The sequence below is a fragment of the Sander lucioperca genome, chromosome 18, assembly GCF_008315115.2.
Source record: "Sander lucioperca isolate FBNREF2018 chromosome 18, SLUC_FBN_1.2, whole genome shotgun sequence".
In the NCBI taxonomy this organism is placed as follows: Eukaryota; Metazoa; Chordata; class Actinopteri; order Perciformes; family Percidae; genus Sander; species Sander lucioperca.
The window spans coordinates 13,580,042-13,600,093 of NC_050190.1; the positions used below are offsets into that span (position 1 = coordinate 13,580,042).

Consider the following 20,052-nt stretch of genomic DNA (forward strand, 5'->3'; position numbering starts at 1 on the left):
ATTATAAATTTACAAAGATGATCACAGGTAAAAGTGTTTCAATTTGAACAATGCCTCAATGCAAAACATGCCAATTTTATGTCAAGAAGTCATTAATGTCATTCATTTTAACAAAGATTTAAAGTCTTAAGAAGTGGTGGCTAAGAGAAGGTTTACTGTGTACGTGTCATGATGACACAGTTTTTAGACTAATTTTAAGCCCCAGGTTATTGTGAACCTTGTCTGTCACATTTGATGTCCACAGGTCCAACAGCTCTTACAGTTTTGCTAATAATGTGTTAAAACATTTTTGGGGCATTTTTTACATTGCTGGCATGAGAGCTGCTTTGTCAAAGCAATATTAATGCTCCTCTGATCCCCCAGTCCACGAGCTTTGTCCTGACAATTATTGCTATTTATGGTAAGCTGATTAAGCCCATAACTGGTTTCCATAGCAATTCCTTTGTCGGCTTTCATTACAGAAACCCAGACAGGGTGTATTGTACACCAATATACACTTGCCCCACTTTTAAATTTGTGGTTTTTCTATTCCTTCTTTGGTTAGGATGAAAACTACTGCAGATCACACACTTTTCTTTTAGCCTTTAATTTGACCCTGTCTGTCTGCAGCTTCTTCATGACAGGATATCTACCTCTGGGCTTTGAGTTTGCAGTAGAGCTAACCTATCCAGAATCAGAGGGAACCTCATCCGGACTGCTTAACTGTTCAGCTCAGGTCAGTAATGTTAGCATGAACAACAAATAAAACAGAATACAAAAGGTGTTGGTTTGGGGCAGTACATTTTTAAAAAAAATCTCCTTTCAGATCTTTGGAATCATTTTCACCATCTCTCAAGGGAAGATTATCGATAGATGGGGCACTTTAGCAGGAAACATCTTCCTGAGTATCTTCCTGCTAATAGGAACAGTACTGACAGGTAAGATATTAACCTCTCCTCTGTTTCCTCAGCATACACCTCTCCTGTCACAGTGCTTACAACAACAGTGAACATTGAACTCCTGTCAGCAACTGTGGATGCACGTGATATTAAATGGAACTTTAATACAGAAGTGAAGCATGACTATTTAAACCAGGGCGTATTGTGTTTATAAGCCTTAGGTTTATTAAGTTACATGCAGCACAGTGGTATCTTTCATAGGATAAGGTTGCCCTCTAGTGGCCGAATGAAAAATCCCCATTTATTAAAGGCACAATTAAATGAAAATTACAGCATCTTATTCCTTAATGCTCCATATCAAACAAAAAATAATATGCTCTTTTAAAATTCCTTAACTTTAAAGCATTTTACTGGTTACCTAATGTCATGTATTATGTTAAGAGTGGTGTGATTAAAGTGACAGTAGTAGGAGTCATCTAAGATTTGTTATGCCAACTCATCGTATACAACATCTCTCTAAACTCTTTGTTATCTTCAAGACTTTAAAGACGTTAAAACATTTTTTTTGGGTATTTTTTGCATTGCTGGCACGAGAGCTGCTTTGTCAAACAATGTTAATGCTCCTCTGATCCCCCAGTCCACGAGCTTTGTCCTGACAATTATTGCTATTTATGATAAGCTCAAAGATAAAAAAAATAATATGCTATTTTAAAATTCCTTAACTTTTAAAGCATTTTACTGGTTACCTTATTTATTATTTATTATGTTATTTGACCTTGTGTGTGTGTGTGTGTGTGTGTGTGTGTGTGTGTGTGTGTGTGTGTGTCTCTCCCCCTGAAGTCCTGAAAGAGAGGAAGTTATAAGGAGGATAGATGTCAAACATACCGTGTACAGATTAAAACAGAAATACTGACACTGTCAAACATAAACATGCACACACGGCCACATAGAAGAAAAAAAGCTGCTGTGAAGAGTGAGCACATGGAGAGTGAACATACTGAGCAGCCCTCTGTGAAGCCTTAAACACCTGCAGACCTGAATGCCACGCTCTGACATGAACACTAGAGATTCCCACTAATATCCCAAGTGCAACTTAGCTCATCTCAAACAAAGCACAAGTCAATCATGCACAATGGGAACACACTTGGAACCTCAATGGTTTTTACACCCCTACACAAAATCATCTTTGTAAACATTATTGTATCTAATTGTAGCATTTTATATGTCCTGTCAGTGCAATGCAACTGCCACTTCAGTGACTCCAACATTACTACACTCTTTCACTTAACTTTAACTTTCGTAAGCTTTTACAGTCCCCCTCTGATAAGTGTTAATGTAGTGTTCTATGCATCTAATGAGCAATATTTAAACTGTTTCCTCATATTGGACTAATAATGTGTGTAAGTGAACTGAGTCTTTACATTGCTGAAGCATTCGATTGAGTGTTAGTGTTTAATGCAGACTAAACACTGTGCTGTGTTTTCCTTTCATGGCAGTCAGATCAACAAGGCTCATCTTTAACACATAACAACTCATTTATCTGATATTCTCTGACATAAAACATGCAAATCATCCCTCTTAAAATTATATAAGATACATTGGGTTGTGGAATGAAATCCCTGTTACCATTTTGTATGGAATGTGTTAACTCATTTTAAAGATACTGAAACTGTGACAGGTATGTGGAAATAACACTAAGATACAGTATGTTTAGTGCTGTCTAGGCACCTGCTTTGAATAGCCTTCTGTGTTGTCCCTGTTTTTCTATTTCAACCTAAAATACATTAAATTACAGAAGTGAGTCACCACTGATATGCCATTTTCTTTTTCTGATTTTAAACCAAAAGTCCACAGAGGCCACAACTTCCATAAGCCAAGCTTTTCCCTCTCCTTTATCACAGGATTTATCAAGTCCGACCTCCGACGCCAGAAGGCCAATCTACAACAGTCTGAGGTGAAGGTAATGAGTGTAAGTACATCTGTGTACGCTACATAAAGTCTGAGGTGGGCTCTCCACATCCCTTTGGTGAAGGAATGTGTTAGATATCTCTGGGCTGAATGCACTCTGAATGGTTCTCATGCACTGCTGCAGGTACACACGAGCAAAGCAGGGGTCGCACTTCTACAACCTCACTAAAACATTCTCTATTCTCAAATACTGTTAGCAGAAAGCACAAGTCTGCTTTGTCTGACGGCTCTCCAACTTGCTCTAACAGCATGTTTACCATCTGTTGCTATAAAAACCTACTTTTGTTTTCACTTTTGCAAAGACGTGCAGTTGACAGCTGTCACACAGATCAGTAATCTGTACTAATCAGTTCATAAAACACTGTAATAATGTGATAATAACACACCACTATCCACTGAATAAAAAGCAGGTTTAATTTATTGAATTAAACTGAAACAAAAGCATCTATTTGGTCAATAGTCCACATGTATGTAACATATCACATGTTTAAATGTACTTGAACAGAAAATAAAACCCAGTGGCCTCCAGCTGCTCAGAATCACCTCTAAATTATTAACAATGAATGCCATTTTAAACAAACACAACATGCACTAAAATGAAAAGCTCCAGTAATCCTGCACACTAATATATCTTAAATAAGATACATTAAATTGACCACCACTAGTTTCCTTCTTTATTATAGAGCCAGTTCTATTAAATTGTTAGAAATAAGAAGACCAGCAGCAGCGAGATAGATAACGATACAGGCACAACAGTTGAAATAAGTAATAGGTGAATAGATGTAAAATATATCTAAATAAATAATGCTAAACAAATAATGTTACATCTTAGCATGATTTGCTGCTAGATGACTTTGAACTAAACACTGTATTCTCCTCACTAAAGGCAGTGTAAGTGGAGCTGCTGGGCTAGGTGCAGGTAGCAGGCAGTATTAGTTGGGTGTGCAGGGTTTGGTGCAGGGCACTCTGGGAGTGGTGTAGCATGGAGGAGATGGTGGAGAATGAGGTGGCCCCTTCTAAAGCCCCTCAGAGGTGTGACACCCAAGCTATCGTTCTAGCCTACAGGCTCTGTGTCATCGGTGCAGGACTACGGGGCCACAACGTGCAGCGGCCACAGGCAATGGCGGTCTTGACATAAACCCACAACCTCACTAAAATCCAAACACACACCTTCCAAGGTAGGGGAACACCCTCTTTACACCAAGTTAACACCAGTAATACCACACACGCATGCACGCACGCACACAGACAGGCAGGCACACAACAGAGTAACATGTGACAGTAAACAAACCTTATCTTCAATGTCAAAATGCCACTCAAATCTCCAGAACATTCAACAAAAGTGTTACAAACCACATTGTCTTTCAATTTACAAAAATAGATGACAGGTATTTTTAATACTTGAGGTTATTACTACTGAACTGCAGTACATTCTGCTCCACTCCACAATCAAAATAAACAGGTTGAACATAGATTTAATGCAAGAGATTCATGTTTTAAGGTGTTTAATTAATACTCTAATGTACAGAATAATTTTGGTCTATGTTAACGTTCTGTTGTCTTTCTGAAGGCTGTGATGAGTTGAGAATTTGTGTTTTCTGATTTTAAAAAAACTACTACTTTTGCTCATTTGTTGGATGATACAATTGTAATTGTTTTCTGTCCTCTTCCTTTACAGAAAGCAAAAGCTGATCTAGAAGGAGCCGTCTCTCCCCCTGAAGTCCTGAAAGAGAGGAAGTTATAAGGAGGATAGAATGTCAAAGATACCTGTACAGATTAAAGCAGAAATACTGACACTGTCAAACATAAACATGCACACACATAACATACTGAGCAGCCCTCTGTGTCGCCTTAAACACCTGCAGACCTGAATGCCACGCTCTGACCTGAACACTAGAGATTCCCACTAATATCCCAAGTGCAACTTAGCTCATCTCAAACAAAGCACAAGTCAATCATGCACAATGGGAACACACTTGGAACCTCAATGGTTTTTACACCCCTACACAAAATCATCTTTGTAAACATTATTGTATCTAATGTAGGCATTTTAAATGTCCTGTCAGTGCAATGCAACTGCCACTTCAGTGACTCCAACATTACTACACTCTTTCACTTAACTTTCGCAAGCTTTTACAGTCCCCCTCTGATTAGTGTTAATGTAGTGTTCTATGCATCTAATGAGCAATATTTAAACTGTTTCCTCATATTGGACTAATAATGTGTGTAAGTGAACTGAGTCTTTACATTGCTGAAGCATTCTATTGAGTGTTAGTGTTTAATGCAGACTAAAGACTGTGCTGTTTTCCTGTCATGGCAGTCAGATCAACAAGGCTCATCTCTGCCTGTCATTCAGGATCACATGGAAGTATTACTTCTGCAACCTGCTGATTATGAATACGATTGATGCTGTGCATCAGTTTTGTCCTTGTTTTACTGTAAGTGATCTCTACAAGATATTTGGTGATACATAACTGGATGAACATGTGAGAGCCTCTGGAACATGAAGAATGATGGCACAGCAGAAAACATGATGGAAGGCAAGTCGATCTACTGCAGTTGTCATTTTGCACAAGAAAATGTTTTTATGTGTGATACTACTTAGCTTGTAAAATTGTTACTGAGAAATGAAGTTCATGCTATGTAACCATTGTTTGTACAGTTTGTCATTAACATGTTTTACTTGATGTGTTGTGATAAGCTGTCTGGTGATTTTACGGTTTTTATGATGAATGTTGGGAGTTTTTCTTTCAGTGGTATTTTAGTACATTTTACAGTGCAGCACAAATATTAAATGTTTGTCAAAAGAAAAAGAAAAAAAAACACAATTACGCCCTCGGAAACAAGATGTCTCACAACTTATTTTTCACATGTAGTTTATAAATACATATCATCCAAAATCTAATCATTTCATTATCTAAAAGTTTTATATGACAATAATTGGGTGTAGAAACATTACATAGCACAGAACAAACATCGAGAGTAATTGATGATATTCGTGTTTATGAGACTTTGCAATGAAGAGCATAGCATAGTTTTATACTGTATAGTCATCTGAGTTCTTTGGTAGATCATCACGTCAAACCATTTTTGATTGCACTGTGAACTGTAAATTTAATAAACATTAAATACAGCCCATATAGAGATGTATATAGTCTATAGAAAGTGTTACAGTAGAAAAGTAATGTACAACCAGAAGCAGCACACTAGGACCAGTCCACTAGTGTCTGGTGGTCATTGTGGAGGTGGGAGGAAAATCAAACAGCCAGGATTCAGTTACGCTTCTTCTGTCGTGCTCCGACTTCCTCTTGTGGCTCTGGGATACACTGGAATCCAATCAGCATTCCTATGATGGAGAAAGCTAGAAAAACACATCAAAATGTAATCAATTAAGGGATAATGTAAAGATATTTCCCATCACTCCTCAGTACAGTCCATACTCACTTGCCACAATGAGAGGTGCCATGACACCGATAGTCAGAGGAGCAGTTTTGTAGATCAAGGCTTCAGACAAGAAGTGACCCAACGCCAGCACAAATGTCCATAGGGTGATGTGATAGAGCCTGCAGGAGCCGGTATGACACACAGTAAGAACGTACAGTATGAAGACTGCCATCAGAAACAAGGTGCAGGAAGTGAGAAGCTGTCTTACGTTCTGTTCTGGATATCAATGGCACAGGAACAGCGAATGATAGATGACAGCAACGTCCAAATGCCAAATGTTCGAGCTTGGAGACCATTCACTAAGGAAATGAGAAGTAGAAAATCAGGAATGGAGTTTAAAAAAATGGAGAAAACAATATATCATGATATAGTCATGTATATCTAAGTCTGCCTAAACTTATTTTATTTACACATTTTTTGATACAAGCCAGATTGATAAATCAGCTGGGCCAATATTAGCTTAACACAAATAGCCTACTATATTGCTATCAGTATATGTAGCCTATACTGTATATGTCGGCTGATAAGTAATAAGAAATTGCAGTACTAACATGTCAAAGATGTTATATTTGGGGTCATTTAGAAACTGTCACCTATACATTGTCCACCAGAGAGCACTGCTTTTTGACTGTAAAAAAATGGTATTGGTCTCTTAAATCCAGTAGGTGTGACTCTAAAATTGAATATTGTTATTAATTGTTTACATAAATATATGAGTCATATACAAATGTTGTCTTAGCAGCTGATACAAATTTCAGATACATTTTTCTATTCAATGCTATTTTATAAACGTATATATTTTCTGAGGAATCATATCACCAACTCCTGAACACCTGACAACCTCAACATCATGCTCAGTTGAGTGGAAAATATGATGATGTGACATTTAATGTTGTCCCATCTGTAATGTCCATTAGGTTTCGTCAATCAAACCTAGTTTGCTCACCAAACTCTGGTGTGCCTGTGTAGAGCTTCTCTGACAAAAAACTGTGGTCTTTGAAACTCTGCACGGTGTTTCCAATCGCGATGACGGACACCATCACCAACCAGCTGCGCAGGACGTTCAGAAAGCGACTCATGTTATCTGTCTGTGAGACGCACCTGTCCGAAAGAAAAGTTAGTGTGTTGTTTATCTGTGCAGGATAAACAGCTTCAAAGTAAAGGCTAATGCGAGGGCAGCTGGCTGGTCATATTACAATCTGAATAACAGATGTCTGCTCCATGTTAACTGACCGACACAACACAGAAATACCATATATCAGCTAGCAAGAGATATTCAGCAATAACAAACGTGACATAGCATGCTGACGTTGCTGTACGAACCTGGTTAAAACAATTATGAATTGTGCGTATATTTACCTAGCGGCCTCTATAAAACTACCACGTGAACATGTTCCTGAGTGGGACGAAACAAGAGAGAACTGGATATAAAACAATTAGATGGGAGTCAAGCCAACCAACTTTCAATCTTGGACTGTGGGGTTGACCAATAACAGATTTTAAGAAATGGCTCCATCCAATCGTACCATTCAAATGATTGGCCCATACAAGCGTTCAGGTTCCGCCTACTTCCTTTGCCAACCAATAGAAACCAAGAAACCCGGTCAGCCATAGACTGTAGGCTAGGCTGCGTTCAAACAAAGAGCAGATGTGGAACAGGAGGATGCTCTGTGGGGACTTGCGTCTTCGTTAAATCTGTACAAGTACAGGAAGTACAATGTATTTTTATTTTTTTTTATTCAGAATACAGATATACAAACAAGCATTTTTACAAATTCACTTCAAAAATAGAGCTTTTGCCTCGGGTCGAGCATATAAATAAAATCTATAGGAGCTTATACATAACAAATCAACATAAAGAAGAAAATAAAATAAGAGAAAAGAAATAAAAAAGGCTATCTCAAATTAACGTAAGAGTTTCAAGTAAAGAAATCAATTTAAGGGCTTTTTTGTCCTTAACCCGTTTCGATGACTTACACAAAAGATTTAACTATTTTTCCATGGATCAGGGAGGGTTTGGTCAATAAAACAATTCGAGTAATACTACCATGTTATCCTGAACCACGTTAATTAACGAAGTTATAACACTGGTTTAAGTATTTAATTTTATATTTCAGTTTATAAGAGCTGCTAATAATATGTGTATCAATACTAACACATTTCTTTTTTGTGCATATGTTCTTGTTCAAACACAGAAAAACACATATATTATCCTAATATGCACTCTTTTAGTTTGACAGCGTCCCGCGCATAGACATTAGAGTCCCACCCAATGACTGTAAATTAATCTTTTTATAAGGTTACGGATGCAGTGCAAAGTTTGGTCTGGTGGACAATAAATAATGTTCGAGACTGCGCATGCTCATTGCTCTGTTGCTACTCAGTCATTTGTTGTAGTTACCAGGAAGATTAACCGCTAAGATCAACTGGCCCTGGTGACAAAAGCTAGCCAGCTATCAGTTAGCAGGCTCTCAGAGATAAAGGCAAGTTTACGTTGATGTGTACTTGTATGGCATAGCATCTACCTACCTTATCTAGCTAACGTTACCTGGTTAGCTAGCTTCCCACACCTAAAGTAACATGTTAGTAACCTTACGTCTTATTTAACGTTACCTAACTCTTGTTTGGCTGTCTGTCTGGGTTTAGTCTTAACGTAACGTTAACGTTATTCTGTTTACTGTAACGTTAATAGAAAGATAATTTCACCACCACTAACGTTACTACAAAGCAGTTGTTCTCGGTTAACTGTGTGCTAAGTTGTTTCTGGAAAGATTTAACGTTATAGTCTTTGTTAGCGAGCCTTTGTAACGTGGTTATTAATATAACATTTTGCATTAATGGACTGACGTTGAGCTATTCAATGGCTGATGTGTTTTGCAGTTGGAGGTTGTAGCGTTTTAGGTGCCATGGTAAAACCTAGACACTCGATCCCAGGAAGATTTCACCGGGCAGCTCGTCCCCTTTTACTGTGAAGATGCCTGCTGTGATCCGTGATAGCAAGGAGGACTCTGAGTCCTCCTCAGAAGACGAGCAAGAGTAAGTGCTAGACTGTGTCTTATGCTGCGTACAGACTGTAAAGCCCCCCCACATGGGTGATTTGTGATATTGAGAAAAATAAAACTGACTTGACCACAGGCAACATAAACATGACAACAGAAAAAGAAAATTAGCTCAGAGATGGGTCCTTATTTGTGATTAGAGGCTGAGGCTTTTTATTCCTTCCTTAAGCTGACAAATCGTTTCTGATGCTGACTGCAGTGCGCCACAGGCACTAACTGTTATAGGATTCTACAGTAGACAGAGTATTATTAGATATTAACTTTGATTCAGATTAGGAAAAACTCCCCCAAAAACCTTTAAAGGGGTGTTGTCATATACAGTCACCTTAGTGTTGATCAGGTCTGTGCAAACTTCTACATTAGAACACACACTAATGACAGAATGTTCATTCTTGTGTGTTACATTATACCTACCTATGCTGTTTCATTTCTTATCGCATACACTTTTGTGGGAGTATTTTCTCTTTGAAAACAGACTTATCCATTGATATGCTTGCGTTGCTTTTATAGCAGTCAGATAGTTGTAAACGGAGATGGAGATGAGTAGGATATTGTTCACAGTCACTGCAGCTTGTGGACATGGCTGTCTGAATTACACAGGTCGCCTTCAGTGTCAGTTAGGTTCTTACCCTACTGATCCTACTGTAAGACCTCACCTGAAGATTCCTCTTTAAATATACTAGTAATGTGACACCATATTCACTTTTTTTACTGGCTGTTCCAAGGTCTTTGTCTTTGCAACTTGCCATAGTATATTGATCGTGTAATGTAATCTATGCAGGATTACAGAAGGAGCCCTGTTTAATAATTTATGCCAAGATACATTTAGACAAAATAAAGCCTTCAGGAAGCTTTCATTTTGCATAATTGATGAAAGATTAACTGAATGAGAGAGAAGAGTAACGATCTGTAGATCTTAGCTACAACAGTTGGTCTATATGTTATCTTGTCTCAGGCAACTAATTCCCTCTTAAGCTATACTTAGTCATAGCATACTGAGAGCCACTGTGTCTGCTTTTAGGCTAATTTCCATCTCCTGAATTAGTTTGGATTGCTTAGTATTATCCTCCTGGTGACCAGTGCTCTTTTTACTGATGGGGCTGCATTTTTACTCACACACTACTATAGTAAAACACTTTGATTTTATGTTACAGAAATTGAGTATCTCCAGTACACCCTGTCCGATTTCAGTTCATTACCAAACAAGCATCGGCTGCACATTTGATTTCAACCTGTTAACATTTTTCTCCTCAACCCTTACATGAATGTCATCACTTTATTTATTAGGGCCAGTTGATATTACTTGACTTTAACGTGATGTAAAAGTTTATGACAACATGAAAAAGCCTACACAGGAGGCATACACATGTAAGTGCCTGCATATTTGCATATTTAATAAAATATTTGCAACCTAAATGGTCATAATTTACTGAAATATTACTGCGATGGCAACAATATGGCCTTCTGTCTAAGACCTTCACATCTTGTGTGTAGTATCTCAATAGTCTCGATGGTGGTTCATGTATAAAATAAATGATGCTTAAATATGATCAAAACACATTGTTTATGGTCGTGCAGCGAAGCCACCGCAGTGTAAAATATATCTACCACACTGTCTGACATGCCTAGATATTTAAGCTCAGGGCAGCAATTGTTTACATGCCTCTCTTCCTTATCAAGACCGGCCATGCCTGATTGAGTTCTACTCCATCATCATGTTACGTTATCTTATTTTTAGCCCCTGATAAGCGGGCTGTGTCTGGTACTATCAGATAATCTGCAGTTTTACAAGGGTGTTTGTTAGTACAGTACATGGGTTTGTTATTGCCCAGCACCTCCTGAAAATGTGTGTAGTTCTGTCTCTGTCTGCCTGACTGAAATAAACACCATGTCAGGAAACATTCCCTCAGCATTAGGTAAACTCTCCATGTAGGTTAGTTCACATCATCCGTGAGTGAACACACATGCTACAGTGCATCTGTATAGCATTGTTACCGGGAAGTCAAATATTTATTTCTTCAGATTATTAGATTTTCTGCTGGTCCCAGACTTTTAAAAATATGCCTTTAACTGTGAGTATGTATCATCTAATTGTTTGTCCACTAGAGACCATACCTGCATTGCCTGGAGTGGCCTCAGCAAGTCCATCCCAGTTCTCTTGTTTTTCCCTGAAGCTGCAGTTTCAAAAGATGGGAATATCTGCTCTACTGGAGGTACACCACATTTGTTGAAGCTACAAAATAACTGTGAGAAAAAGACTGATAATATGCGGATAAAAATGTGGAGCCTTCAGTAAGTTGGATACTAAGAATATTTTGTTGTCCATAGAGCGATATAATATGGCCTTCAAGATTGTGCGCACAGAGAGCCGCCTGGTACGGGGAATACTGGCCAATCATGGATTCCATGAGGTAATGTTCTCCACTAAATCATGCACATTTGAAAAGATTAGTCTAAATCTTGCAAAAAACAATGCTGTTTTTTAGCTGTGTACATTATGTACATCTCTGCTGTGTAGGATAAGGGATAGTAGGGCTGTTTTTATCTCAGTTGACTAATAGTGCCGATGTCAAAGCCCGGGAATGCACCCAAGGATAAAAAAAAAAAAATTGACCTCAAGAGCATTAATCCTGTTTCACGAGGGCACACAATCTCTATTATGGCTCTTTCCTAGCAGTTACAATTAATTCCCTTTTTATTTCATTTCAATGCTTCTTGACTCCCGCTAACCATCATCAAAGGCAGACGAGTGTCTACCACAGCCGCAACAGAGCCAAACTTTAATAAGCCTTTATTGCAAACATCTGTCTCTCCCCTAGACACCGAACGGCCATGTGAATACTGCCTCCTAACGAATTGTTGGAATAAAACAAAACAAAACAGATAAAATAACATCAGGGTGATGAAAATCTGTGAGTTCTTATGTGATCATTTCTATAGAGCCGGCTGTATTTCTTCAGGTTATCGCTGGAGTGTCTGATCTGCTTCTTAGATTTAATTCAACTGAGCTGTCATATGTGATGGACATCAGAATATAATACTGCTGTCGGTGACTGAGAACTCTACAGAGCTTATGAACAACAATGGCTTTGTTTTATGTTTTTTTTATTGATCCCTTTGCAAATGTCATTTGCTCTGTGTGTACTGAATCTAAATGTTTTGATCCATCTTGTCAAGTGAAGTCAATCATTCCGTCTGTTTTTTTAGGTTCACCCAAACAGCAATGACTTTAACCTCATGTGGACAGGATCTCACCTCAAGCCTTACACACTACGCAGCCTTCAAGACTTCCAGAAGGTCAACCACTTTCCCAGGTATGACAGACGTTAGAGTTAAAATGTATGAGTGTGTTGCCACTGTTTTCTGTGTCATAAATATCACCACTGAGCCATTCTAAGCCCGTCAGTTCAGGCGATGTGTTTGTTGGCTTCCACTGCAAAGCGCATTTAGTTTGGACCGATGCCACTCTGAAACGAATGAAATGAATCATACTGTCAGGCAGAGGGCGATCTATTGCTGTTATGTATGTGTATATTTTTGTTCTGTCAGTGTCGGAACTGTGGAGTGGTGTGCTGGAGCATTTTAAACTGGAGGCTCTGCTCAATTTCAGGTCATATGAATTGACGCGCAAAGACCGTCTGTATAAAAACATCCAGCGAATGCAGCAGACTCATGGCTTCAAAAACTTCCATATTGTTCCTCAGACCTTTGTGCTTCCTTCTGAGTACCAGGAGTTCTGCAGTAAGACACCGCTCACCTGATCCCGACCTCTCTTTATCATATGTTTACAAGCATTGCCCATTCTAAACATATACATTATACATTTTTCTTTCTGTTTCAATCTTCTTCTTGTCTCTCCTGCTTCAATCTCAGATTGTTTTGCCAAGGACAAGGGCCCCTGGATTATTAAACCAGTAGCATCTTCCAGAGGAAGAGGCATCTACCTGGTCAGCAATGTGAGTGATTTTACCCACAGGAGTTATTACTCTCTAATACAGCCGGTCCCAATCTTTTTGGCTTGTGACTCTGTAAAAAGAGTATTTTTCTTCTTCTTCTCGAATTGTTAGATTTTTAGACTTTTAGAGACCGCAAGAGGTAAAAGTAGGACTGCAACAAGTTATACAGTTAATCTGACCCTTATTTTCTCAAGTAATTGATTTGTTGTTTGGTCTATATAACATCATAAAATAGTCAAAAATAAACATTTTCTCATCATCATGTTCAAGAGCCCATGATGAGTTTTTTTTGTGCGTGCGACCAACAGTTTAAAAACTCAGAGATATTCAGTTTATGTAAAACAGGGGAAAGCAGCAAATCCCCCACATCAGAGAAGCTGGATTTAGAAAATGTTTTTTTTAACTTAAACTATTAATGCATAAGCTATAAATGAATAAAATGTTTCCGGAGCTGAAAACCCTGCAAAAAACAACAAACAAGTAAGTGGACCTTGTGATATTCTAGTCAAAATAAATGTTGTTTATTTTATTCCTGAGTTTTCTCAAATTGTTGATTTTTTTCTTGTGAAATGTTTCCATATCCAGTGACAAGAATCAACCCTCAAGGTCATACTTAGTTTTGTGTAACAGAAATATGTTTGTTTTTTTTCTTTTCTTTCTTATCCCTTAAATCTTGGGGTCAGGTTGGGAACCACTGCTCTATAACCCCTGTCAGACTAATGCAACGACCCAAAATAAACCTGTGTTTGAGGTTGGAGTGAATTGACCGACATGTGTTTGTATAGATAGGGAAATTGGATAGGGAATAAGGAAATCACATGATCACAACATGTGTTTTTTCTATGCTTTTTGTTTAAAACAGTGTGTAAAACAGCACTGAATGTGGGGGACTGGAACAACACATTCTCTCACATGCACATGGGACAGAAATTGAAAACAAACTTAGACGTTGATGATACATTAGCAGGGGTTTAAGTTCTATACCTAGTTTGCATGTGAGATCTGTATGAGAAAAGCAGTGTGTTAAAAGGAATAGTTTGACATCTGGGGAAATACGCTTATTTGCTTTCTTGCAGAGAGTAAGGTGGGAAGATTGATACCACTCACATGTCTGTAGGATACCTTTGAAGCTACAGCCAGCAGGTGGTTAGCTTAGGTTAGCATACACTGGAAACAGAGGGAATCAACTAATCTTTAAGCTAAGCTAAGCTAACCAAATATTGTGTGTGAAAGTTTGACATTAATGGCAAAGTTAGTGGGAGTTAAGTATAAGCATAGTGACTTAAAAAAATACTGTGTGAACTAAGTTCATTGGCCAGATGTTTTTTTGTGTGTGGAGGGGTGTGCAGATACAGCTGTCTTTGAAATAAGTATCAACCAGTGTTTCAGACATTAATAAGCTTTGTGGAGTAAATCACACTCTTCCAAGGCCCCGGCTTTTGGAGGAGCTCAACAAGGTTCTCACTCTTGGAAAACATATGCACGATCCTTCTTCTTCTCAGGCATTTTTATGAAACAGTGGAAAGAATGTCGGAGCGATATTTGGAGAGAAGAAAGAAATGCGTTCATTTTTTTTGGTTCAGGTTTTCTCTGAACTGTAGCCAGCACTGAGGTTACCCCGACTCCCCCCTCCATCCCATCTCTTCTCAACTTCGCCACCTGCAACACATTTCAACCTCATAAATGACCCATCTCCCACCACCAGATTGTGTTTTTATAGGCTGTTATTGAATGTTGACCCGCTATGGCCAGTGTCATTGCAGTCTCCAACTTTTCTTGACGATTCTTTGATGTTAATGGTTAACAGCAGTGTCACATCATCTATTTGGAATTTAGTGTTTAATGCTGTTATATGTGAATGGATATACAGTATGGAGCACTGTGAAACATAAAAACCTTACATGGAAATGCTATTCATACTTTGCTATTGAGAGATGTTGATTGAGTTTGTAAGGTGAGGTTGCACTTCAGTTAAAAAAACCCATCACTTTAGTAAATCGTCTACAATATAAGTTGCTATGTTACCTGGTCAATTGATGACACTTTGAACATGTTGAGATGATTATGATCTACTGCCTTCATCTTCCTCATTGTGTTAATTAAATTGTCTTTTATGTGTTTTTGTGTGTCATCTGCAGCCAAATCAGATTTCAATGGATGAGAACATTTTGGTGTCTCGCTATATTAATAACCCACTACTGATAGATGGTATGTTTTTCACTATTTAATTGCTACAGACATATCTTAATTTGTTTTGGCATTCTGAATAATCCGTGTGACTGACTAGTTTTTGTTTTGTTCACAGAGTTCAAGTTTGACGTGCGGTTGTACGTGTTGGTGACATCATACGACCCAGTCCTCATCTATGTGTATGAGGAGGGCCTGGCTAGGTGAGCTGTGTGTGGGTTTTTGTTGTTGCTTGTTTGTGACATTATTGGGATAATGAATACCTGACACGACACGACAGTGGTCGCTGATCTTTGTGGGTACAAACAAAAATACTACAGCACAAATGACATTTAACAACAAATACATTACAAACTAGCAATCAATAGATCATGCACTTCTGTTTTTACAGCTGTTGCCTCCATAACGGTTTATGTTTGTTTTCTTGGTTTCACTTCAGACAAAATAATATATACATAACATATAAAAGCCCTGAATGTGAATAGTTTTAATAAAGTAAATTCAGTAATGAGAAAAGCATTCACCAGTTTGAACAGTAAATGGCAGTGTAGACACTGCCTGGTTCATGCACTTTAGGCTCATTGGTACTTAGTGCCCAGAAGAGGGCAGCCTTAACTTTTCAGACCAACTGCTGTGTAGTGTGCGCTGTGGTGATGACTCTGAAACAAAGCGCTCCTTTGTTCCAGTTTTAGGATGTGCTCATCAAATGTTGCTGATTGTGTCACTGTTCAAAGATCATATCTTGTGATACTTTTGTATAATTGTGCTATATTTATTCGATGTTTGTTATTTCAAGAAACAATAACATATGACCAAAGAAGAGACCATTGTCAGGTACAGGTAGGTCAGCAGAGGGTAGATGATTTATACAACGTCTGGCTCTTCGATTCGGTCTGGTAGAGGTACGTGCTGAATACAAGTGCCACCGCCCTTTTGTTTGCTGACTTGATTATCAACTGTGGGCAATAAATCATGGCCAAATTCTGAATCCCACTTTTATCGCTTGACATTCCTTCAGAGTTGTGTTGGTATTCAGGTACACGGTGCGTGCCAGGAATTCTCATTATTGCACATGTGGCATCCACTCCTCTCAAACACTGCCAGAAGCTAATCTCCCTCCAAAGTGCCCCTCCATCATTCAGTCTAGTGTCAGCTTTATGAATGTGGTCGTTATGGCAAATATAGATACTGTATGTAGTGAAATTGTTGGATTACAGAATTTTTTTTTTTTGTGTTCGCAGATTTGCCACAGTCAAATATGACCGGACTTCAAAGAACATTAAGAACACGTTCATGCATCTCACTAATTACAGCGTGAACAAAAAGAGCAGCGATTATGTCAGGTAACTTTCATCAGTGAATGTGGCGCTGTTATTGGAAGCTTGATTGACTCATCCATTTATTAGAACACAAGCACATTTCTTCCTTTTCAGTTGCGATGACCCTGAAGTTGAGGATTATGGGAACAAATGGAGTATGAGTGCAGTGTTGAGGTATTTAAAGCAGGAGGGGAAGGACACCACATGTGAGTCAAATCTTCATTTTCTTTCCTTTTTTCATGCTTTTAATCTTTTCCTTTTTAATAATGGAGTAAAATTCACCCAGTTTACAGTTGCATTTCTGAACCCGTGCTTGATTGTTTCCTTTAGATTCGAACCAAAAGTGTAAATCAATTAACCAAAACATAAGAATTCTTGAGAGCGACAGAAAAATCATCTCTTCATTTTGTATATTCCAGTGCTGATGAGACAGGTGGAGGACCTCATCATCAAAGCTGTACTGAGTGCTGAACTTCAGATAGCCACCGCCTGCACAATGTTTGTTCCCCACAAGACAAACTGCTTTGGTAATTATTTCATATTCTTCTTAACATGTTTTTGACCATACAGTACTGTAAGTAAAGCTATCTAGTCCACCAAAGTTTAACACGTTTACACCTACACTGATGCAGCTTCAGAAGAATTTCCTTTTAGATAAAATTCCCTTTTTTGACACACTCACACATACTTAGTCATGCACACTACCCCACCCCTCACATTTCCTTTCAGTTTCATATTCATTGTCCAGCAGTTCCTCTATACTCTTTCTCCACTGAGCCGAGCTGAAGTTGTAGACAGTCATTCCTCAGTGTGGAGCCTTCCTGCCCGTTGCTGCAGGGTTGCGGAGGGCCTATTGAGCAGGAATTTGCTTCCTCCTCTCTGTTGCCATTCAGGTCTGCCTGATTTAGGCTGACTGTTTTCTTGGCTGCTCCTGCCTAGAAGCAGGCTCGTGTGAACTCCATTTTGGAACCATTACCCATGTTAGTGTTGGCACTAATTGTCTGCGCTCGCTCTCTCTGTCTGGCAGTCTCTCTGAGATTTGAGGGTTTAAAAAGCGAGCACATTGGCCAAGCCTCCCTCAGCACCACTGTCTCTTTTTCCTCTTCTCTCGCTGTTTCTGTTTGTTTATGATTCTCCCTCCCCTGCTCACACTCTCCTTCACCTTTCAGATGTTAGAAAAATAAAGGGCTTTGCAGTTGTGACAGGCTTCTGTAGACATAATAGCCCCCCTGATTGGTGGTTGTTTGGGCTGTATGGCGTGAGCAGCATGGACTCAAACCAGTCGCCTGCATAAAGATGCTATCTGCACCCTGAGCATAACTGCTAGGTTAAAAACCCACATTAGCCCAGGGTGTTGACCATGCAGGTATTTACAGTGAAATGTGGCTTACTGAGCCTCAACCTGGCTCTCATACACATGTGATAGACATGAATAAACAACCAGATGACACATATCTTTGCTGTGATGGAAAAACAAGTTTGCTTTTATTGTCATTCATTCACTCATTGAGGTAAGCCTGGAATATTTCTCTATGCACATCCACATGCCCCAATTGCAAAAATGCTTTATGGAATGTTCAGGGATAACATGTAAATGTTACCTACTGCATTGCACCATACTTGCACTTACATTCCTTGGCATATATAAACAGAGCTCTGCTTCTGCATAAACAAAAGCATCTGATATTTATTCTGCATAGGATAGTAAATATACAGTATAAAGAGGGAAAGTGTGAGAATATGGATAGTGGCACCAAGCATCAGCCTACTAATGATTCTACACTGGTACCATCTTTGTGTCGTACATTGTGCAGCTCTGTAGGCAGCAACAGAGAGTACTTCTTAATTAATATTTACTGTTGTTTTATTTTGACTCCACTAAGTCCACATTGGATTTGAAATTAAACAATGTAATGATGAAATAATCTATAATGAAAGTAAGGAATTCGAACTTTAAGGGTGCTGGGTTGTCCAACAATGTTGAAATCTTATACCAAAGCTTATAGAGACCTGTATAGACATAGATACTACATCAGTGTCATTGTTTGGCACAAAAGCAATTAGGTTCTACACCTTTTCCTAAGATACATAATACATTGTGGTCTGCTTTGAACATGCACATTACCCTACTTCAGCCGTATCAGTTTACTATTGAATTTAGTGTAATTTTGTTGTCTTCATAATGGCCCCAAGCAAGTCAATTACAGCATTCATAGTCTGTCTAAAGGATTAAGTTTCCATAGACAGACACTGACGGTTCCAAGAGGACCACCCTCATCCTCTCTCTGTTGATCTGTTTCTCCCAGTGTGGTCATGTTGCGTGTGTGAGTATGTAAGGGCAATACGAATACAGAGACATGCAGGAACCAGTGTAAAGCATTAGTTTTACAAACACGCAGGTCTGTCTAAGCTTCAGGGAGTCCAGTCAAGTACCTAAATAAAACCCACCCAAACCACCAAGGAGTCATGATCAGTCAGCTGTTGTCTTCAACTCCCCTCTCACCTTCTCTTGCACTTATCCTCAGTACTTCCCTTCTCCTCCTGTAATAATACAATACGCCCAGCATTTAAACCTGGGCCTCGGCAGCTGCCTGTAATTGTAAACAGGTAAAGCGTCAGAATGCAGGGCAGCAAATACATGCGTGTTTGGGCAGTTAATGTGCCGATAAAAGCAGCCATTGTTTAGAGTTTTTATACGGTCTCTGGCTTATCTGGAAGGAAGCCATGCAAGATCATAAAGCCCATTATAATCTTAATTTACTGCAAATTGTTCCCTGCCATTTTAATGTCTATTAATGGCTTTAATACTATGTTTATTGTTTTCAAATAGAATTTCTTCCCTTTGCTCAAATTACACATCTGTATCTAAATGTGCACACTGTAACAAAACCTTTTTTATAGCTCTGTAATGTGGGAAGAAATAAAAACAACCAATTTTTTGTTTTACATTGGTAAGAAGTGTGTGTGTGTGTGTGTGTGTGTGTGTGTGTGTGTGTGTGTGTGTGTGTGTGTCTGTGGGGAGAAAATGCCACCCATGCAGCTCCTCACCGCTGCTGTGTGATTAATGGACAGGCTTTTTGCTGAGGGATGCTGATTACGAGATGTTTTGACTAAGATCTGATTAGCCAAGCCAAAGGCCTATTTTATTACACACAAAACATTCCACTTACTGGTCCTGTGTTCCACTGAACGTCCCTCATTAAGTGCTGAGTGTGGTTGGATCCCCCGTCTGTGAACAACT

The 20,052-nt window shown here is 38.8% G+C and overlaps 3 protein-coding genes across 12 annotated transcripts in view; 2 read left to right on the forward strand and 1 right to left on the reverse strand.

Annotated features, from left to right (window-relative positions):
• Positions 1-5,980, forward strand: part of flvcr2a (FLVCR heme transporter 2a) — a 22,634-nt gene extending 16,654 nt beyond the window's left edge. Inside the window, exons 7-11 of one of the 4 annotated variants that reach the window (XM_031278729.2) lie at positions 610-715; positions 806-917; positions 2,780-2,847; positions 3,905-4,024; positions 4,525-5,980. In XM_031278729.2, the coding sequence (XP_031134589.1) occupies positions 610-715; positions 806-917; positions 2,780-2,847; positions 3,905-3,979 (361 nt within the window). In that variant the 3' untranslated portion in view covers positions 3,980-4,024; positions 4,525-5,980. Of the gene's footprint in view, positions 1-609; positions 716-805; positions 918-2,779; positions 2,848-3,732; positions 3,736-3,904 lie in introns of all 4 variants that reach the window. The other 3 variants (XM_035994610.1, XM_035994609.1, XM_031278731.2) reach the window with 3 other exon arrangements.
• erg28 (ergosterol biosynthesis 28 homolog) lies at positions 5,825-7,818 on the reverse strand. Its single transcript, XM_031278799.2, has 5 exons — positions 7,650-7,818; positions 7,237-7,391; positions 6,499-6,589; positions 6,291-6,409; positions 5,825-6,207 (listed from the first exon to the last, which is right to left on the reverse strand). Exons 2-5 carry the CDS (start codon positions 7,367-7,369, stop codon positions 6,119-6,121), a joined length of 432 nt encoding a protein of 143 aa, XP_031134659.1. The 5' UTR covers positions 7,370-7,391; positions 7,650-7,818; the 3' UTR covers positions 5,825-6,118.
• Positions 7,819-8,636: 818 nt separating this feature from the next.
• Positions 8,637-20,052, forward strand: part of ttll5 (tubulin tyrosine ligase-like family, member 5) — a 48,697-nt gene continuing 37,281 nt past the window's right edge. For all 7 annotated transcript variants that reach the window (XM_031278675.2, XM_031278677.2, XM_031278679.2 and 4 more), the window contains exons 1-12: positions 8,637-8,773; positions 9,171-9,326; positions 11,456-11,562; positions 11,678-11,760; positions 12,557-12,663; positions 12,960-13,090; positions 13,223-13,305; positions 15,444-15,513; positions 15,611-15,695; positions 16,734-16,835; positions 16,926-17,017; positions 17,231-17,338. In XM_031278675.2, coding sequence (XP_031134535.1) covers positions 9,265-9,326; positions 11,456-11,562; positions 11,678-11,760; positions 12,557-12,663; positions 12,960-13,090; positions 13,223-13,305; positions 15,444-15,513; positions 15,611-15,695; positions 16,734-16,835; positions 16,926-17,017; positions 17,231-17,338 — 1,030 coding nt within the window. In that variant the 5' untranslated portion in view covers positions 8,637-8,773; positions 9,171-9,264. The remainder of the gene's footprint in view (positions 8,774-9,170; positions 9,327-11,455; positions 11,563-11,677; positions 11,761-12,556; positions 12,664-12,959; positions 13,091-13,222; positions 13,306-15,443; positions 15,514-15,610; positions 15,696-16,733; positions 16,836-16,925; positions 17,018-17,230; positions 17,339-20,052) is intronic.